General features: G+C 39.8%; 1 protein-coding gene across 1 annotated transcript in view; it reads left to right on the plus strand.

Annotated features, from left to right (window-relative positions):
- The window catches only part of LOC134319302 (connector enhancer of kinase suppressor of ras 2-like), a 46,581-nt gene that overhangs the window by 7,373 nt on the left and 21,013 nt on the right, over positions 1-18,195 (plus strand). The window contains exons 2-7 of the mRNA XM_063000389.1: positions 5,856-6,019; positions 10,108-10,310; positions 10,435-10,522; positions 11,884-11,925; positions 14,569-14,688; positions 15,327-15,386. Coding sequence (XP_062856459.1) covers positions 5,856-6,019; positions 10,108-10,310; positions 10,435-10,522; positions 11,884-11,925; positions 14,569-14,688; positions 15,327-15,386 — 677 coding nt within the window. The remainder of the gene's footprint in view (positions 1-5,855; positions 6,020-10,107; positions 10,311-10,434; positions 10,523-11,883; positions 11,926-14,568; positions 14,689-15,326; positions 15,387-18,195) is intronic.

Consider the following 18,195-nt stretch of genomic DNA (forward strand, 5'->3'; position numbering starts at 1 on the left):
TAACAATGATTTAGTTACACACTATGTAGCACATACGATTTTGTTAAAGGCTCAGCAGGAAATCCCTTGTGTATGCTGTGTAAACAATATCCCTAATCTGGGGAGAGAAACGTCAATAACAGCGCTGTGAGTCTCTGCTGATCTATAATGATACCATACAGTCCGAGTGAATTTAATGCTACATGAACTAACAGCTGCATGCATGAGAATCGAAACATGAGGATTTATGTTGTTGTTTTGCTTGTGTGATGGATGAGACGGGTAGAGGGTAAAAAAACGTCTAAAAATAGCCACTCTCATTTTCAAGACTTTCCCCAGACCTTCATTCATCTGCATGTGCTCCTGTTTAACCTTGGGCACATGTTCCTTTAAACGTCTTTATATGGGCCTGGTATGCAAGTAAAAGCAAGTGCTTTTCTTAAAGTAAATGTTGTGTATGTCAGGATTTGACATAGAAATCAAGAAATCAAAGATCAGATGTGCCTGCAAGTGTGATTAGTGTGATAAACTGACAGAGAATTTAAAATATCTCATGTAAGATGCTCCTCCATCATCTTCTTACATTTTTTATCATCCACACAGTGATGAGAAATCCATCACAGATTCTTATAAACACGGAACGGTGTTGCTATAGAGTTGCATCAGAACTTATCTGGTCTTTATTAGTGCGTGTAGCTGTAGGTTCCTCATAGAACATTTCATGCTGAAATCAAACAGGGGGTAAGGACGGGTATTTTTGTTTTCTTTGGCTTCTTATTATAATCCTGAAGCAAAAGTAGATGTGGATTCAGGGCTTGTCATGATGAAAAAAGTTTATCTTCCATTTATTATGACTGTCATGTACATCATTGTGATTCATGATTGAATTCTCCTCACTGTTGACTTTCTGGAATATTTTTATGTCACTTTTAGTTTGATTGTGAAGGCGGATAAATGCTTTGTGTTTTAAAAATTAATATTATGACATCTCTTTCCATTCCTGTCTCAAATAACATAACAACTGCTGCTTACATCTTTGTGTAACTGCTGCTTACATGTTAAAGTGTGGATTGTAATTCCTTTGAGGATTTGAACTCTAGCATTAAATGTTTTTGACTTTTTATGAGGTTACATGAGGCACATACACCGATCAGCCATAACATTACGACCACCTCCTTGTTTCTACACTCACTGTCCATTTTATCAGCTCCTTTTACCATATAGGAGCACTTCTACAATTGCTAGTTCTACAATTACTGACTGTAGTCCATCTGTTTCTCTGCATATCTTTTTAACCTGCTTTCGCCCTGTTCTTCAATGGTCAGAATCCCCCAGGACGACCACAGAGCAGGTATTATTTAGGTGGTGGATCATTCTCAGCACTGCAGTGACACTGACATGGTGGTGGTGTGTTAGTGTGTGTTGTGCTGGTATGAGTTGATCAGACACAGCAGCGCTGCTGGAGTTTTTTTTTAATACCGTGTCCACTCACTGTCCCCTCTATCAGTCCAGCAGTGACAGTGAGGTGTTTAAAAACTCCATCAGCATTGCTGTGTCTGATCCACTCATACCAGCACAACACACACTAACACACCACCACCATGTCAGTGTCACTGCAGTGCTGAGAATGATCCACCACCTAAATAATACCTGCTCTGTGGTCGTCCTGGGGGATTCTGACCATTGAAGAACAGGGCGAAAGCAGGTTAAAAAGATATGCAGAGAAACAGATGGACTACAGTCAGTAATTGTAGAACTACAAAGTGCTTCTATATGGTAAGTGGAGCTGATAAAATGGACATTGAGTGTAGAAACACGGAGGTGGTCATAATGTTATTGCTGATCAGTGTATATAACCAACAACACACTGAGGGTCACAATGAACACACAGTATTTTCCACACTATAAAGTTATCTACAGATTGGATCATCATTAGAATTTAATGCTAACATTAATCTAAGGACATGCCAAAAAGAAATTGTTTCTTAGCTATTATGCTTCCAACCTAACAGCCATTTAGAAAATAAATAATAGAGAATTGATTTCGGACACAGTGGACATTTTAACCAGACAGCACATTCAAACATAATTTCCTGACCAAAATATTTTGGAGGATTTTGTTATTGCAAGTCTTTCCCCAGGGGCGGCACGGTGGCTCAGTGGATAGCACCGCGCCTCACAGCAAGAAGGTCCTGGGTTTGATCCCCAGGCGGGGCAGTCCGGGTCCTTTCTGTGTGAAGTTTGCATGTTCTCTCCGTGTCTGCGTGGGTTCCCCTGGGAGCTTCGGTTTCCACCCACAGTCCAAAAACATGCAGTCAGGTTAACTGGAGACACTGAATTGCCAGATAGGTGAATGGGTGTGTGTGTATGTGTGTCTGCCCTGCGATGGACTGGCACCCTGTCCAAGGTGGGATAGGCTCCAGCACCTCTGGTTAAGAAAGTGAGTGAGTCTTTCCCCAGTAACCTTGAAAAAAAGACAGTTTGCAAAAAGGTCAAAATTAAAACACAATGCTGCAGGAAGCTAACCATAGATGTCTCGAACCTGGAACACTTACTTTGCAATAAAGTACCACCGGTAATGAATTTATGCTTGAATTATTAATTTGTGCCTAAATACTTCCCTCCAAAAAAGAAAAAGAAAAATGTTCGTATTTATTTATAAGGTAAAAGTCATTATGTGTGTAAAAAGGTGGATATTTTATTTAAAGTATCTTTGTTGGTTTGCTGTGTATGGAGAGAGGGAAGCATGTAATGTATCATCTGACTGTGTGATGGACAGAAATAGCCATTGCTATTTGTGTTTGTTATTCCTGTAAGGAGGAACAATTTAGATTTAGATTTGTATTTCAAGTTAAATATAGCTTTATTGTTATTTTAGCCATATACCGCTGCACAGTGGTAATAGTGTCGCCAAAACCTTAGAAATGCTGATAACAGTTCAGTACAGCAAATTAGGAGGAGCCTCCATAACACCCTCCAATCTTCTGGGAAGGATTTTTACAAGATTTTGTGTTTGTACAAGAGTTCATTTGTTAGAATGTATGGCCATTAAGTTGAACGAGAAGGACTGGTTGCTAATGGCTCTCCAGTGCATCTAACTGAAGTTGTGGGCGGGGCTCTGTGGATTTTCAAACAATGTCAAACAATGACAAAGGTAAAGGGCTTTAACCAAACTTTTGCTGCAAGTATTTAATTCAAGAACATAATGACAAACACCCCCCCCCCCCAATATTCAGATATGCCTTAAATTGAAGCCCCCCTAATATACTGGTATAAATATGATAAACAAACTTTCCACTCACTGGCATTGGGTTCCCATTAGTTGTTGATCTGGAAGGAATATTTTAGAATAGCTGGGATCCCCATTTCTCCCATATACTGTATGTGGTCCCCCCAATGATCAGTTCATGGCTACGGCCTTGATATAACCTTGATATAGAAATGATTTATTTCTAGACCGTTAGCATTAGGAGCACAAGAACATGCAGTGTTTATTAAGGAGATAATTAACTGATCAACTTTGCTCACTAACACTATGTAAGTTACCCAGTGCCCGTTGTTATGAGTTTGAAACCTGATAAAGCTGTGAGCTGTAGTGAGCGTCACCTGTAGCAGAGCCTGTGAGATACTAATGTTTTAAATATAACCGCACATTTACCGCAGCATCTTGTCATCCAAATCATTGGTCAGTTGGCTTTCAGAGTAAGGTTGCTGGATTTTGGCTAGACTAAACCTGGACAGAAAAGAGGTTTTTGGAAGCTCAGTTTACCTTTATTGTTGCATTTGTGGTATTCTCTCGGGTGATATATATATTTTATTTTATTAGGATTTTTACGTCATATTTTACACTTTGGTTACATCCATGACAGGACACGTAGTTACTGGTTACACAAGATTCATTAGTTCAAGTTTAATGTCAAACACGGTCCTGGAAAATTTGTGTATCACCTCACTTGCACGTCTTTGTACTGTGGGAGGAAACCGGAGCTTCCAGAGGAAACCCACACAGACACTGGGAGAACATGCAAACTCCAAACTGAAAGGACCCGGACCGCACCACCCGGGAATCGAACCCAGGACCTTCTTGCTGTGACCAAGCCACCGTGCCGACCTGTCTTGGGTGATAATATATGACCCACTTAATCTGTAAACCAGCTGATTTGCTGTTGGTTTGATCTGCAGTGTTATGTACACGTGTTCCATACAGTTTATATAAAGTATCCAAGTAATAGACACCAGTGTATATTCTCCTCATCTGGGCTCAAACGTCTGCCCCAGATACTTCAGGTACCACATAGCGCCTTCAAAAAAGATTTTCAGAGTGGCCCTGCTGATTAGAATTCTTTAGAATATCTCTAAAATTAAGAAAGAGATTAATGAGATTAATGAAACTGCATATTAATTTAATCAGATTTCTCTGTAAGACACTTTTAAGAACATGAAAGTAGGCCAAAGCGATGGCACAGTTTTGCCCCAAAGGGCTGACAGAATCCTGGATCCAGACCGTGCTCCTGTTCTTTATTCATCATGAACTTTATATAACTGGCTGGCAGCACAGAAAGAGGACAGTTCATTTCTAATCAGGTTTCTTACTCAGATGAGACAAAACCACAGAATCTCACTGATAAGTACGAAGATGAGCACAATGGGACAGACAGGAAAAAAGATACGTCATAAACGAATATTTCAGTTACAAACTTCATTTCAGGAAATGTTGGGACATTTGGCACAATCAGTGTTAAATGTGCCTGAATGACCTATGAGCTTTTAGACAGCACTGCATAAGAAATCATCATGCTACTGTGATAGTCACATGGGACATGGGGTCCACGGTTCAACTTGTATTTGGGAGTAACTTACATTTACATTTTCAGCATTTAGCAGATGCTTTTATCCAAAGCAACTTACATTACTGTGACAGTATATTATCCAAGCAATTGAGGGTTAAAGGCCTTGCTCAAAGGCTCAACAGTTTGCAATCTGGCAGTAGTGGGGCTTGAACCGGCGACCCTTTTGATTACTAGTCCAGTACCTTAACCTACAACTGCCCACACTGACTTCTGAATTTCTCCACACCAAAGTAAAAATAAAGGAGGTTCCAGATTGTTTTCTGCTAAGAGTGCAAAAGCCAACATCAGTCATGGTATGATGGTGCATGGGTAACTTGCATATGTGTGACTGTAGCAGTGACACAGAGATTGTAAACTGAAGTTTAAGAGAGACACATGCTGCCATCAAGTCCATGGTTACTTCAACAAGACAGTCTAGGTCTCATTCTGCATGTGCTACAGCAGTGTGGCTTTATAGTCTCAGAGTGCGTGTGCTTGACTGGTCTGCCTGAAGTCCAGATCTGTTTTCTATTAAAAATGTGCTCTGCATAATGAAAAGGACAGTCAGACTACAGCAGTGATGGACTGTGGACCAACTGAAGTCTTGTATTAAGCAAGAATGGGCAAAAATGCACATGCATAACTGGAACAGTGAGTGTCCTCAGTTCCCAAATTATAAATAGGAAAGGTGATGGAACACAGTGGTAAGCACGCCTCTGTCCCAACTTCTTCTGAGTGTGTTGCAGAAATCACATTTTAAATTTGTTTATATTTACAAAAGACAATGAAGTCATTTTTTTAGGTTTATTTAGTTAATGAAATCACATTTTACAAAATGTCCCAACTTTTTTTATAAACTGGGTTTGTCAATTTAAAGAATGAGAATCACACTATGTTTAGTTTTCACCTTTTGAATGTTTATTGTTTATGGCTATAAAAAAGAAGCACTAACATTGAAAACTGAAACTAATAAGATGAATAACTAGCCTAGGTTCGTGTCTGTGTTTTCTGGACTTTCTTCACTTTTTACTGTATCTTGTGTTTCAGGTTTGGATGACTGCCTCCAACAATACATCAAGAACTTTGAGAGGGAGAAGATTGGTGGTGAGCAACTCCTCCACATCACCCATCAGGAACTGGAGGAGCTCAGCGTCACGCGGATCGGCCATCAGGAACTCATCCTGGAGGCTGTGGATCTGCTCTGTGCACTGGTAAGTCTTAATCACGGCGTCATCATGGCCACTTTCATGCTGAATTTTCTCTTTTATTTTTATGATACTGTGAACAGCAAACATCACATAGGATCCAACATTTTAATTCAAATCTGGGCCACTTATATATTACAACTCACCCTGTCTAAATAGAAGACTTGAAAGGGATTTCTACAAGTTTTAAATCAAACCAACTTGCGATTTATCATAATGAAGAAATCAAATTATAATAAATGCAGCTTTTGAACTGTAATTTATTAAAATATCTGGTATTTCAATGCATTTTAATCCCGAACAAGTTCATAATCTTGTACTACAGACAGAACGACACTTATTATAAACCACTAAATATAATAATGACCAGGATCATTGTGCATCTATTAACTATATTTGATTCCTTTACATTTAGTCAGGTTCCTTTAGATACTTCCTTTGTGGAAATTCATTCATTCATTCTGTGTTGGCTGGTTAAGGTGCCTGTATGAGGGGATGATTGATTTACGGATATTAGTGCACGACTCTCTCTGCTCTCTCTGTGAGACCCCGTCTCTTGTGCATGTGGAAAGGGCACAAGATAATCTGCAGCTCTCCTCAGTCAGGGTGCATGGAGAAAGTTACAGTTGGAGTTTGGATATGACAAAATTAAGAAAACAAGGGGGGGAAATGCAAAAAAATAATTAAATAAAAAAGTGTCGTTTGACTGAAATGTTCCAATTATTCAGTCACAGAAAAAGAACAGTTGCAGATATTGCAATCTTAAGACTGTCATGAAATTTCACACTATTTTTAGTATAGAATTTGATCATCTTGTGCCTGAAAACCATTCCAAAATGTTCAGTTCATCTAAAGCTCAGTCATATTCAGTAATAGTTGTGTGCAGCACCTATTTTCATTTTATTAGAGTCTTGCTGAACCAGCTGAGCTCATCTACCACCAGAGTGGTCGAACACGATGGAGGTGGAACAGTGGGCATGCTGAGAGATTAGAGCTTTAGAGAACCGTTCAGATCTTTATCCTGGGTAAAGAAAGTGCCCGATATCTTAGCTTTGCACTCGGCCACTGGATTAACGTGCACCAGCGCGCTGTCCAAATAAAACCTTCTTAACAACCTCCCCTTCACACCCCACTGAAATAAACAGAAAGGTGCCATGTCTGGCATGGAGTCATAAGATGGTGAATTTCTAAAATTGACAGAGCTAAAATACACCCATCAAACAATAAGTGTCATTCAGGAGTGTCTAAACTGCGGCCCACATGCAATTTGCAGCTTGTTACCATTTTTAAACCAGCTTGTGAGGTATTTATCAGGCTAAAAAAATTGCTTGACATGTTTGAATTCTGGGTTTCGCTATCAAATAAAACAAATCTAAAACGCTCCTCATCTTCCTTCCCCCGACTCAAAACATTAATGTCACTCCTACATTAACGATCCTGAGTTTTTGGTTGAACACGGCGGCTCCAAAGAAACTAAAACTAGACAACGAATGCATAAGATTTCAGGCATGCTGGGAAAATTAACATTTTCAGAGGGAGTTCAGAGGGAAGTGGGTATGTTTCATTTAAAGAAGTATGATAATCTTCATATTAGGATTATTAACTGGTGAATGAAATTGGCAAAATCTTAGTTTACACAACACTGTTAATGATATATCATTAGTCACTCAGATGTCCCCCAACAAGAAAAGTTTGGACATCTCATGTATGCATCCATCCATGCATTTCACTGCTAGCTATACCATGGATGACCTGTATGTAACAAATAAACATTGATTTGATTTGATTCGATAATAATGCTCTAAATGGTCACAAATTCTTACAGACACACCTCATAATCTTGTGTAAAGCTGCAAAGGAGGGAGGGACTTCATATTAATGCTCATGATTTTAGAATGGACTGTTTATCGAGCTCATTTTCAGCTGACCACATACTTTTGGCCATATAAAGTCTGATGATCATTTAATGCCTGTATATGATCGTGCACATAACGATTACACACAAAAGAAGCTTTTCTATTCACAATTAAAGGTTGTTGTCATGGCAACATCCTAAAAAGGCCTCAGGAACGGAGGGGCAACATCAAAGTCAATTACTGACTGATGTTTTAATGTGGGTGAACCCACATGTGTGTACAGTGATGTCATTAGTGATCAGATTGTTAAATTCGTATATAAATACACTGATCAGCTATAACATTAAAACCACCTCCTCGTTTCTACACTCACTGTCCATTTTATCAGCTCCACCTACCATATAGAAGCACTTTGTAGTTCTACAATTACTGACTGTAGTCCATCTATTTCTCTGCATGCTTTTTTAACCTGCTTTCACCCTGTTCTTCAATGGTCAGGACTCTCCCAGGACCACCACAGAGCAGGAATTATTTAGGTAATGGATGATTCTCAGCACTGCAGTAACACTGACATGGTGGTGGTGTGTTAGTGTGTGTTGTGCTGGTATGAGTGGATCAGACACAGCAGTGCTGCTGGAGTTTTTAAATAGCAGCACAACACACACTAACACACCACCACCATGTCAGTGTCACTGCAGTGCTGAGAATGATCCACCACCTAAATAATACCTGCTCTGATGTCCACAGATGGACTACAGTCATTAATTGTAGAACTACATAGTGCTTCTATATGGTAGGTGGAGCTGATAAAATGGACAGTGAGTGTAGAAACAAGGAGGTGGTTTTAATGTTATGGCTGATCTGTGTATATTAATACTATACCCATAAATAAACATATTCATGAGGAGGAGGATGAACAGTGGGATGAAGTCAGGCTTTTATCATCTACATTTAGTTACTAGATTTGAAGATGATAGAAGTTTGATGAAGAAGTTATATAGTTTTTGGGCTGCTCCGGTCCTCATTAGAAGCTTAGAAGACTTAGAAGAAGTCTTGTATTTTTTCCTCTGTGTGATAGCAGCTCATTAATTAAAGCTGCTTCATTAAGGTTTATCAGGCTGTAACGAGATAGCATAGCTAATCAACAGCAGGTCAATCAGAGTCAATGTCAAGCACAAATGTTCATGAAACCGAGTACTGCAGTGTCCCCCCATCCACCCCAAATCCAAAATGATTGCAGATGGGTAACAACATGCAGAATATGACTGAAAGTAGGTTGATGACTCATTTTGAACTTGTTACACATTAATGTCCAAAACCATGAAGAAACATGACCCACATTTTTGTGGCTTTAACAAACTCCACTGTTCTAGGGATGCCAGGCTGCCCATTCAGGTCAGGCACTGATACTGGATGACAAGACCAGACTCGCAACTGACATTCCAATTCATCCCAAAGGTTTTCAGTCAGGTTGAGGTGTAGGACTCTGTACCGGTGCCTGGAGCCTTTCTACCTCTTTGTGGACCTCACTTTGTGCACAGGTGCTATAATGCTGAAACAGGAATGGGCCTTCCCTAAACTGTTACCCAAAATATAATAAAAGCAACTACTTTATTTAATATTATTGCAATGTGGGTGACTAAAATTCAGGAGGGACGCTCAAATTATTTTGTCCATATATCGTATTTATTTTTAAGTTGCTAGTAGGGATTTGAATTGCAATCCTGCAATTTTTGCCCAACTTATTATTTTGTTCCTCAGCTTACATAGGTTGGCGCCCAGGCACACCCGCACCGAGATTCTGAACTCCTCGGTTGCCACCTGTCGGCTGGGCGCCATCTAGCGGGCATAATTGGCAGTGCCTGCAGCAGACACGTTACAGCTAGGGCGGGATGAACGGACTATGTGGGCGGGGTCTTTAAACACTGTGTAGGGACCCTGATTAGCAGATAGAGAGGCACCTGTGCAGAGGGTGAAAAAGGGTTCCGCTAAGGGCTCCCCACGGGTTGGAGGAGGTGTGAGCAGCAATATACCCACCTTGACTGCAGTCAGGGATCCCCCAGCAGCGGAAGACAAATTGACCACACTAAACTGGGAGAAAAAAAAGCTCACATAGCTGAAAAGCAGTGTTTTTAATTTTCATTTATTAATTATTTATTATTATTATCTTCTGTTTCTCTGAATGAAGGTGATGTATATTTTGGATGTTCCTCCTAAATGTGTATCATTCTCTTGTAGAACTATGGGCTGGAAACGGAGAACCTGCGCACTCTTTCCCATAAACTTAGCGCCTCAGCAAAGAACCTGCAGAACTTCATCATGGGTCGACGCCGGGCGGGGCACTACGATGGACGAGTCTCTAGACGTTTACCCAACGACTTCCTCACCTCAGTGGTGGATCTCATAGGAGCTGCCAAATACCTGCTGGCCTGGCTTGATAGGTACAATGATAACAGTCAAACAGACATTTCAATTAGACACAGACTGTAACCGTTAATATGTTTCAGAGGACAAATCGATGCCAAACCACATTTAAAAATGTTTTTCCTTGGTTTTGGTCTGCAGGTCACCCTTCGTCAATGTTACAGAGTACTCACTACTGAAAAACAACATTGTTCAGCTGTGCCTGGAGTTAACCACCATAGTGCAACAGGTACAAATCATTCACTTTCCACTGAGGTCTCTATCAAATTCTCTGAGTTTATTCCTGTTAATAAACTGCTTTTATCAGACGTTTTTAAGCGACTTAAAGTAAACAGTCTAAGCAATTTAGGCTTAAGGGTCTTGCTCAGGGGCTCGACAGTGTCAACTTGGCAGTGGTGGATTTTGAACCAGCGATCTTCTGATTACTAGTCCAGTACCTTAACCACTAGTCTACAACTGTTGTAAGCAATTAATTAAGATTTCTGGCTTAAGCTTTTAAGAATTAAAATTTTATGGTTGCTAATTCTTCTTCCTGCTGAAATTTAAAGACTAAAAGATGAATCTGTTTTTTTCTGTTCAACTACCAGCATTGTTTAATGACTAATAATATAAATTGAATGAATAGAATATAAATGTGAGTTCTGTATGTACAGCGAGAAAGCTGCTAGCTGTGGGATATTCTGCTAGTACACCAGTGCCGAGATTCCGAACTCCTTGGTGCGAAACTCGGTGTTGCCACCGGTCGTCTGGGTGCCATCTAGCGAGCATAACTGGCAGTGCCTGCAGCAGATACTAATCTGCCACCATATCTGCTAGGGCGGGACAACCGGACTATGTGTGGGTGGGATCTTCATACGCTGTGTAAGGACCCTGACTGGCAGAAGAGACGCCTGTGCAGAATGCAGGGGCGAGAAGAGGAGGGCTGTGCACATGTCGGAAGAGGCGTGGGCAGCGACGTGCTCTCCTCGAATGCAATCGGGTATCCCTCAGCAGCGGAAGACAAATTGACTGCGAGAAAATGCATAAAAAAAGAAAGCTGCTAGAATGGGTGTCACACAGCAACATGTGAACCCAGGGACCTAAGTCTGATCCCTGCCTCTGGTTTGTCCGTGAGGAGTTTTGCATGTTCTTACCAGGTTTGTGTAGGTTCACTTTAATTGAATCTACGTGTGTCAGTCATTAAATGTCATTAAAAGTTTATTTCACTCTTTGATGGATTGACACCCTGTTCTAGTGATGTAATTTGAGGGTTTCAGGACCACATGTTCTCTCATGCCTAATGACTGGCACCCTACTTTTAATAGCTAATGGAAAGACACCAGCATGAGGTTTTGTTCGATCTAAGGCACCGCACAGCAGGCCTGCCCTTTATCCCCTTTACCCCACAGTGTCTACTCCTGTTTACATCCCCACGCTGAGTCAGATTGATTCAGTGGTTTGGCGTGGTGAAAGTGATGGCACGGACCCCCCACCCTTCCCGAAATACACATGGCAATATCTATCACATATGTCACAGTAAAGGATTTATGAAATGTTCTGTGGAAACTGTCCTTTATAATGATTTCCTCTGTTTGATCTGTTTGGTTGCAGGACTGTACCATATATGAGACAGAGAACAAAATCCTTCTTGTGGTGAGTTCCTCTCTGTACATAATTAAATATGAACCACATCTTCTCTCCAAATTTAAATACAATAGTGGACACTATATGGCCAAGGGTATTTTATTGATTTTATTGTGTTATCATATATTAAATCACTGATATGAAATATATGCTTTCAACTTTCTTGCTCTTGTACACAGAGCAAGGTCCATAATGACAAGTTTGGTGTGGAGCTCTAGTAGTCTCCATAAAGCCCTTACCTCAAGTTCACTGAACCTTAGGATACACTAGATTGTTACTTGGTTACTTGTTTGCTAGGTCTAGCTACACGTTATTAGGTTAGTTATGTGTTTACTAGGCTTTTTTACAGCATGAGTAACTTTATTGGGTGGTGTGTTACTTGCTTATTTGGTCCCTATGCAAGTCTATCTTCTCAATGTGTTTGATACTCAACTTGAATTGATGAATCTCTAAATAATTAAGTTATCTACTCAATGTGTTACAAAGCTTATTACTTTGGTGCTCCATTATTTATTTATATGGTTGATAAACTTTTGGTTTGGTTACTTGGTTCTTAGGCTGCATCAGTATTGGTACTGGACAGTGCAGATTTGGCTCTGGTATAATCACAATACAACTTGGTATCTCCTTGTTTTTATGGCATATTTACGTGTTATAGATAAATACTTTGATAAGTAAAGCCTAAATTTGCTGTTCTTTATAGCGTATATTAATTTTAACATGTTTAGCTTCCTCAGTGGTTTCTCATTATACCATGAGTGTGTAGCAATGGTCTCGCTCTGCTTGGCTCGGTGTGTATGTGGGAGAAGTCTTTTGAGACTTGACCCATTTATGGTAAAACTTTATCCTCTAGCCCTTTCTCACTGGTTTCACCTCCTTCCCTGTAATTATGACCAGTGGTCTGTACTTCTTTGTGTAGCTTTCAGTCAGCAGTTCAGTGTGGTCCAGTAGTCATATGTGACCCCAAATTCAGTGGCTTTTTTACTGCTGACTGAGCTGTATTGTACCAGTGTTAATACCTGTGCTAAATAAATTAGCTTTTAGCACTGAACCAGAGTTTGCTTTATTTGCAGATGTTGTGAGTCTTTTGCAAAAGTTTGGACACCCCTGGTCTAACTCCATGTACTGAAAATGTGACAAATGTATTCTGTAAATGATAGGCAATAAGTTTGTTCTTTTAGAGGATGTGTTAACTTCTTTTCACTTAGATAATCAACTAAACATGGGATTTGGACAGGGGTGTCCAAACTTTTGCAGAAGCTCTTATGAACCTTATGAATCAAGGTTTTTTAGCCTTGGAAGCAGAGTGCAGTAGATGTAATGGGATCGGTGAATGGCTTATTTATGAGTCGGTCCTCATATTTCTATAAAACAGCAGTTTTCTGTTTGTTGCTGGCAGTTGGTGTTCAATTATGCAAACACCCCCAGTACAGACCATCTCTCGAGCACAGATACATATACTGTGTGTGTGTGTGTGTGTGGATACTGGGCCATGAGTATAATCATGCATGCATGAAAACTTCTGTGTCCTAGTTGTGGAAATCTGTCCGTATACACACATAAAGTACAAAATCTTTATGCATGATGAGTTGATTCATGAAATTACTCATACATACACTAAGCAGCCAAAAGTATGTGGACACCCCTTTTATTTGAGAGGGTTTAGTGCCCTGGTCAAGAGCTGAAAACACTTTGTTGCTGAAAACAGAATACTCTACAGTGCTAGTGGAAAAAGTGCAATGTTTATAGATCTTTACCTCAGCATTCCCAAAAAACATGTATTAACACTTTAGTATGTGAAACATTTGCCAAATTATGATTCAGTAATTTTAAATGTAATTATTATTAATTATAGGATAGGGTGTTTCTTGCCTTTTGCTTAATAAATCAGACCCACCGTGACCCTGACCAGGATACAGTGGTGGTTAAAAAAAGACAATAAATGAATAAATGGATATTTTAAAATTGTTATAACAATTTATTTAACAATAGGTTCTCTCTCGCTGATTAATATACTGTTCTTTTGCTCGGTGGCATGGTGGCTAAGTGGGTACCACTGTCGCCTCACAGCAAGAAGGTCCTGGGTTCGATCCCCAGGTGGGCGGTTCGGGTCCTTTCTGTGCGGAATTTGCATGTTCTCCCCGTGTCTGTGTGGGTTTCCTCCCACAGTCCAAAAACATGCAGTCTGGTTAATTGGAGACACTGAATTGCCCTAAAGGTGTATGAGTGTGTGTGTGTGTATGTGTGTCTGCCCTGTGAAGGACTCGCGCCCCGTCCAGGGTGTTACTGTGTGCCTCGCGCCCATTGAAAAGCTGGGATAGGCTCCAGCACCCCCCTGCAACCCTAATTGGATAAGCGGTTAAGACAGTGAGTGAGTGAGTGAGTGAGTGTTCTTTGCTCTGACTTTAATCTCTTTCACATTTTCTTTCCTTTACCAATGAAAAATAGTGTTTTGATTAAATGATTAAAATTAGAATAGTGTAGAAGTATCTGAGAACATTACATTCTTAGAAGGAGATTCTTTTGAACAAGTCCATGGGAGATTTCACTGATCACAGCAGAGTCACGTCACCCTGTAATTAATCAGAGAAAATGTTATTTCCCTGCTGTCCTAATTTGCTCTCGTTTGTTTTTGTATTCTTCCTCTTTCAGTGTAAAACGTTATCTGGAATCTGCGACCATATCATCTCACTGTCTTCTGATTCATTAGTGAGTCAGTCTGCTCACCTGGAGGTGGTTCACCTCACCAACATCATGCCCAGTGAAGGACTGGTATGTTTGTTTAACGTTAATAACTATCCGTAGTTAATCTAAATGAAAACTCGTATGGGTTAAAGACATAAGATTTATTTCTGCAAATAATAAAAAAGTGTAAAATTTGATCTTTTTTGCTTTGTAATACACAAAATGTGAAGGATACGACTGTTCTAACCATATACTTGGCTGTGTGCAGCTACTAATTATAATTATTATTACTTATTATTATGCGGGTCATATCGTGATTTGCCTTTTGTTGATCTTTTTCCTCAAGGAACAAACGTGTGCACTTCTTAATGCACAAATTACAGTTTCTTTTCTAAATTTACTGAAAATTAAAAAGTAGCATGTGCAAAAGTAATGACACATTTAATATTATTTGTGTTTTTCCCCAATATTATTAATTAGGATCTTTAGGTGAGATCTGTAATGTAGTGACAAGTTCAACAGCTATTTAAAAAAGAGAAAATGTAAAGTGTTAATTTGGCCAAATATATTTTGTTCATGTGTGTTTGTGTCTTTTAAGATTTGTTGTGTATAAATGAATGAAATAACATCTATTGTTGAATAATTGTTTATTTTTTTCATAAGAGGTTTCTGTTTGCACTGTGTATTTGGTTTGGGTAACATCACTTCCACCCTGTCTGTCACAGGGCATGTACATCAAATCAACGTACGATGGGCTTCATGTAATCACAGGCACGACAGAAAATGTAAGTGGCTGATGGGAAGAACTGGATGATCTTTAGATCATCAGAAAAGAACCCATATTCATATGTGCAGATTAAAAGTTATGATTACAAAGCACATCTGCAGTTTTATTGTAAGTGTATTTCCTAAATGTAAACTTTCTGACAGCAGTTTGTGAAATGATCTTCTATATACTAAACCAGCTTAATAATGAAATGGGTTGGGAAGTTTGGTGTGGAAGGACTTGAGGTTATTAACGCTATTGTGGCTGTATGAATCACCGGAGTCATGTCCACGTTTTTCTATTTCTTAATTTGTAGATGCCACATCGCTGAATGCACCATAGACCCGTGCTAGGCTTTATTATTAGACAAACATGTTGATTGACTCTGCACTGCCCCACTCGCCGTCTGTCCTTGCATTTGGCCTCACTGTCCATCTCCTTCATACAGTTTCCATTAATATACCTGTATTGGCCAGATGGGTTCTGCCAGCACCGGTCATTTAGTGAGTACTGAGAGGGAACAGTTCCAGTTCGATGATTACCCTGCCGTTCGCCAGAGAAGCCGGCAAGGTGTTCGTGGAAATACAAAGGACCTGGTGGGTGAGACTGCAGTAGTGTGGCTGGCCTCCACGCTGGCACCTTGTCTGCCAGTGTGGTTTAATCAGCACAGCGAGACTGGCATGAGGAGATTAGTGTAAACGCACGGTTGTTACCGTTTAACAGAGGCTATAATTAACAGGGGGTCAGGAAATGAGGACGGATTTTAAATGAACCATCAGCGGTGTCTGCCAGGATGAGGTTTTGTGAGATGTGTGGCAGCGTCATGGTTTATTTTAGTCTTATGCAGCACCGTTGGAATAAAGAATGTACCGGAAAAATCTTAAGAAAAGTTACTAGCCGGTTTAGCTTCCAGAAAATGTTAGATGATGGACCTTATGCAACTTTAAATTCACACTTTTAAATGAGGTTTACTATCCTGACACACTACACTATGTGACAAAAGTATTTAAGCATCCTGATAATAACTGGGCTTGAGTGTTTTAGCCATGCTGATTGCTAACAGGCAAATAAAATCATATAATCATATAAAATTAATTACATGCTTCTATTTCTGCAATTTTCAGCATGACTGTGCTTCTGCACACAAGCAGGTCTATAAATAAATGTTTTAATGTCTTTGAGCTCAGTATGAATAGTATGATGACAGTCTAGTGATCAGCACAGAGCCCTGACCTCAACCCTAATTAACCCATTTGGCATGAATTGGAATATTAATTGTAAGCCAGGAGTTCTAGTCCAACTTTAGTGGCCGACGTTACACGTGATCTCTTTTTGTGGAAAGTGTTTCCAGTACATCTATTAATGCCCATGGTTTTAACATTGGAATGTACAGCAGGCTCATGGCCACCCATTAAGGTACAGCTCTGCCATACAACCACTGTTGGGCCCTTGAGCAATTCAGATTCTTGGATCCAGGGTTCTTGGATTAAATCTGACAGTCTGGATTTACTGACCAAGAATCATTTAAAACATCGTCTGTAATGAATCATGATTCCATACTGAATTTGATGATATGAAGATCTGATACTGAACGGTTTAGTTTTACGGATTCATTGGGAATTTAATTGACTTTCGGTGACCCAGTTGAGTCTGACAGAGTGATTCCTCTAAACAGCATGCATCTCCATCATGCCCGAGGCACAAAGTCCACCATCTCTAGCTCGATGCTTCCACAGCTGAAGCTCTGCCTCCCGTTGCTATGCAACCATGTGGTTACCTTGGAGACAAAAGCTTTGCTTCTATCTCATGAGTTTGATGAGTGGACCGCCTGAGTAAAGAGCACATGTACACACTGGCCTGGAAAATGAACTCATAATTAATTCCAGTTGTAGCTTATTATTATGCCATGTTTACCAAAAGTTTGTGGACATTTCATCTAATTATTGAGTTCAGGTGTTTCAGTCACTACCACTGCTGAATCCAGAGGTGTATAGAATTAGTTCAAATGAAATAAAATTAACCCCTTTAATTAGGTAGCATTCCTCTGCATGGTAGTACCAAACCAACTTTATTTTAACACATACTGCTCCAGAACCCAATAGTGATGTACTTTATACTACTCTGGACACTAAATATTGTTCGTGGTGATCTTTGGTGCTATTGGCTATGAAAACCTGATTCATGGAGCTCCTGATGAACAGTTCTTGTGCTGATACGGCGTCCAGTAATATCAGCAATATTGGCACTCAGTATTCAGTACATTTTAAGAGAGTCAGATGCTTAGAGCTTGTATGGCTTCATGACTGAGCTGTGGTTGCTCCTAGATGTTTTCATAAAAAAAAAAAAACTCTGACAGCTGACTAGGCAAAGCAGCTCTTGACTTGACACTGCTAAGTAACTGCTAAAGTAACTGAGGTCTTTGGTTTGACCAATGTTACTTCCAGTGTTTGCATTTTGGCTGTTTGCATGCGGCTAATATAGTGCAACACTCTACCCCTTAGAAGAGGTGTCCACATAATTTTGGCCATGCAGTGTACATATTGACTCCACAAACTGTTGGTGCTACCAAATTTTACTCACATTCTAATGTGACATTTTTTTTAGATAGACAGACAGACAGACAGACAGTCAGACAGACAGATAGATAGATAAACAGACAGACAGACAGATAGATAGATAAACAGATAGATAGATAGATAGATAGATAGATAGATAGATAGACAGACAGACAGACAGACAGACAGATAGAATGATATATAAATAGATATATAAATAGATAGATAGATACTTCATTGATCCTGAATGAAATTAAAGATTAAAGGAAATGA

This window comes from Trichomycterus rosablanca, chromosome 8 (genome assembly GCF_030014385.1).
Source record: "Trichomycterus rosablanca isolate fTriRos1 chromosome 8, fTriRos1.hap1, whole genome shotgun sequence".
Lineage (NCBI taxonomy): Eukaryota > Metazoa > Chordata > Actinopteri > Siluriformes > Trichomycteridae > Trichomycterus > Trichomycterus rosablanca.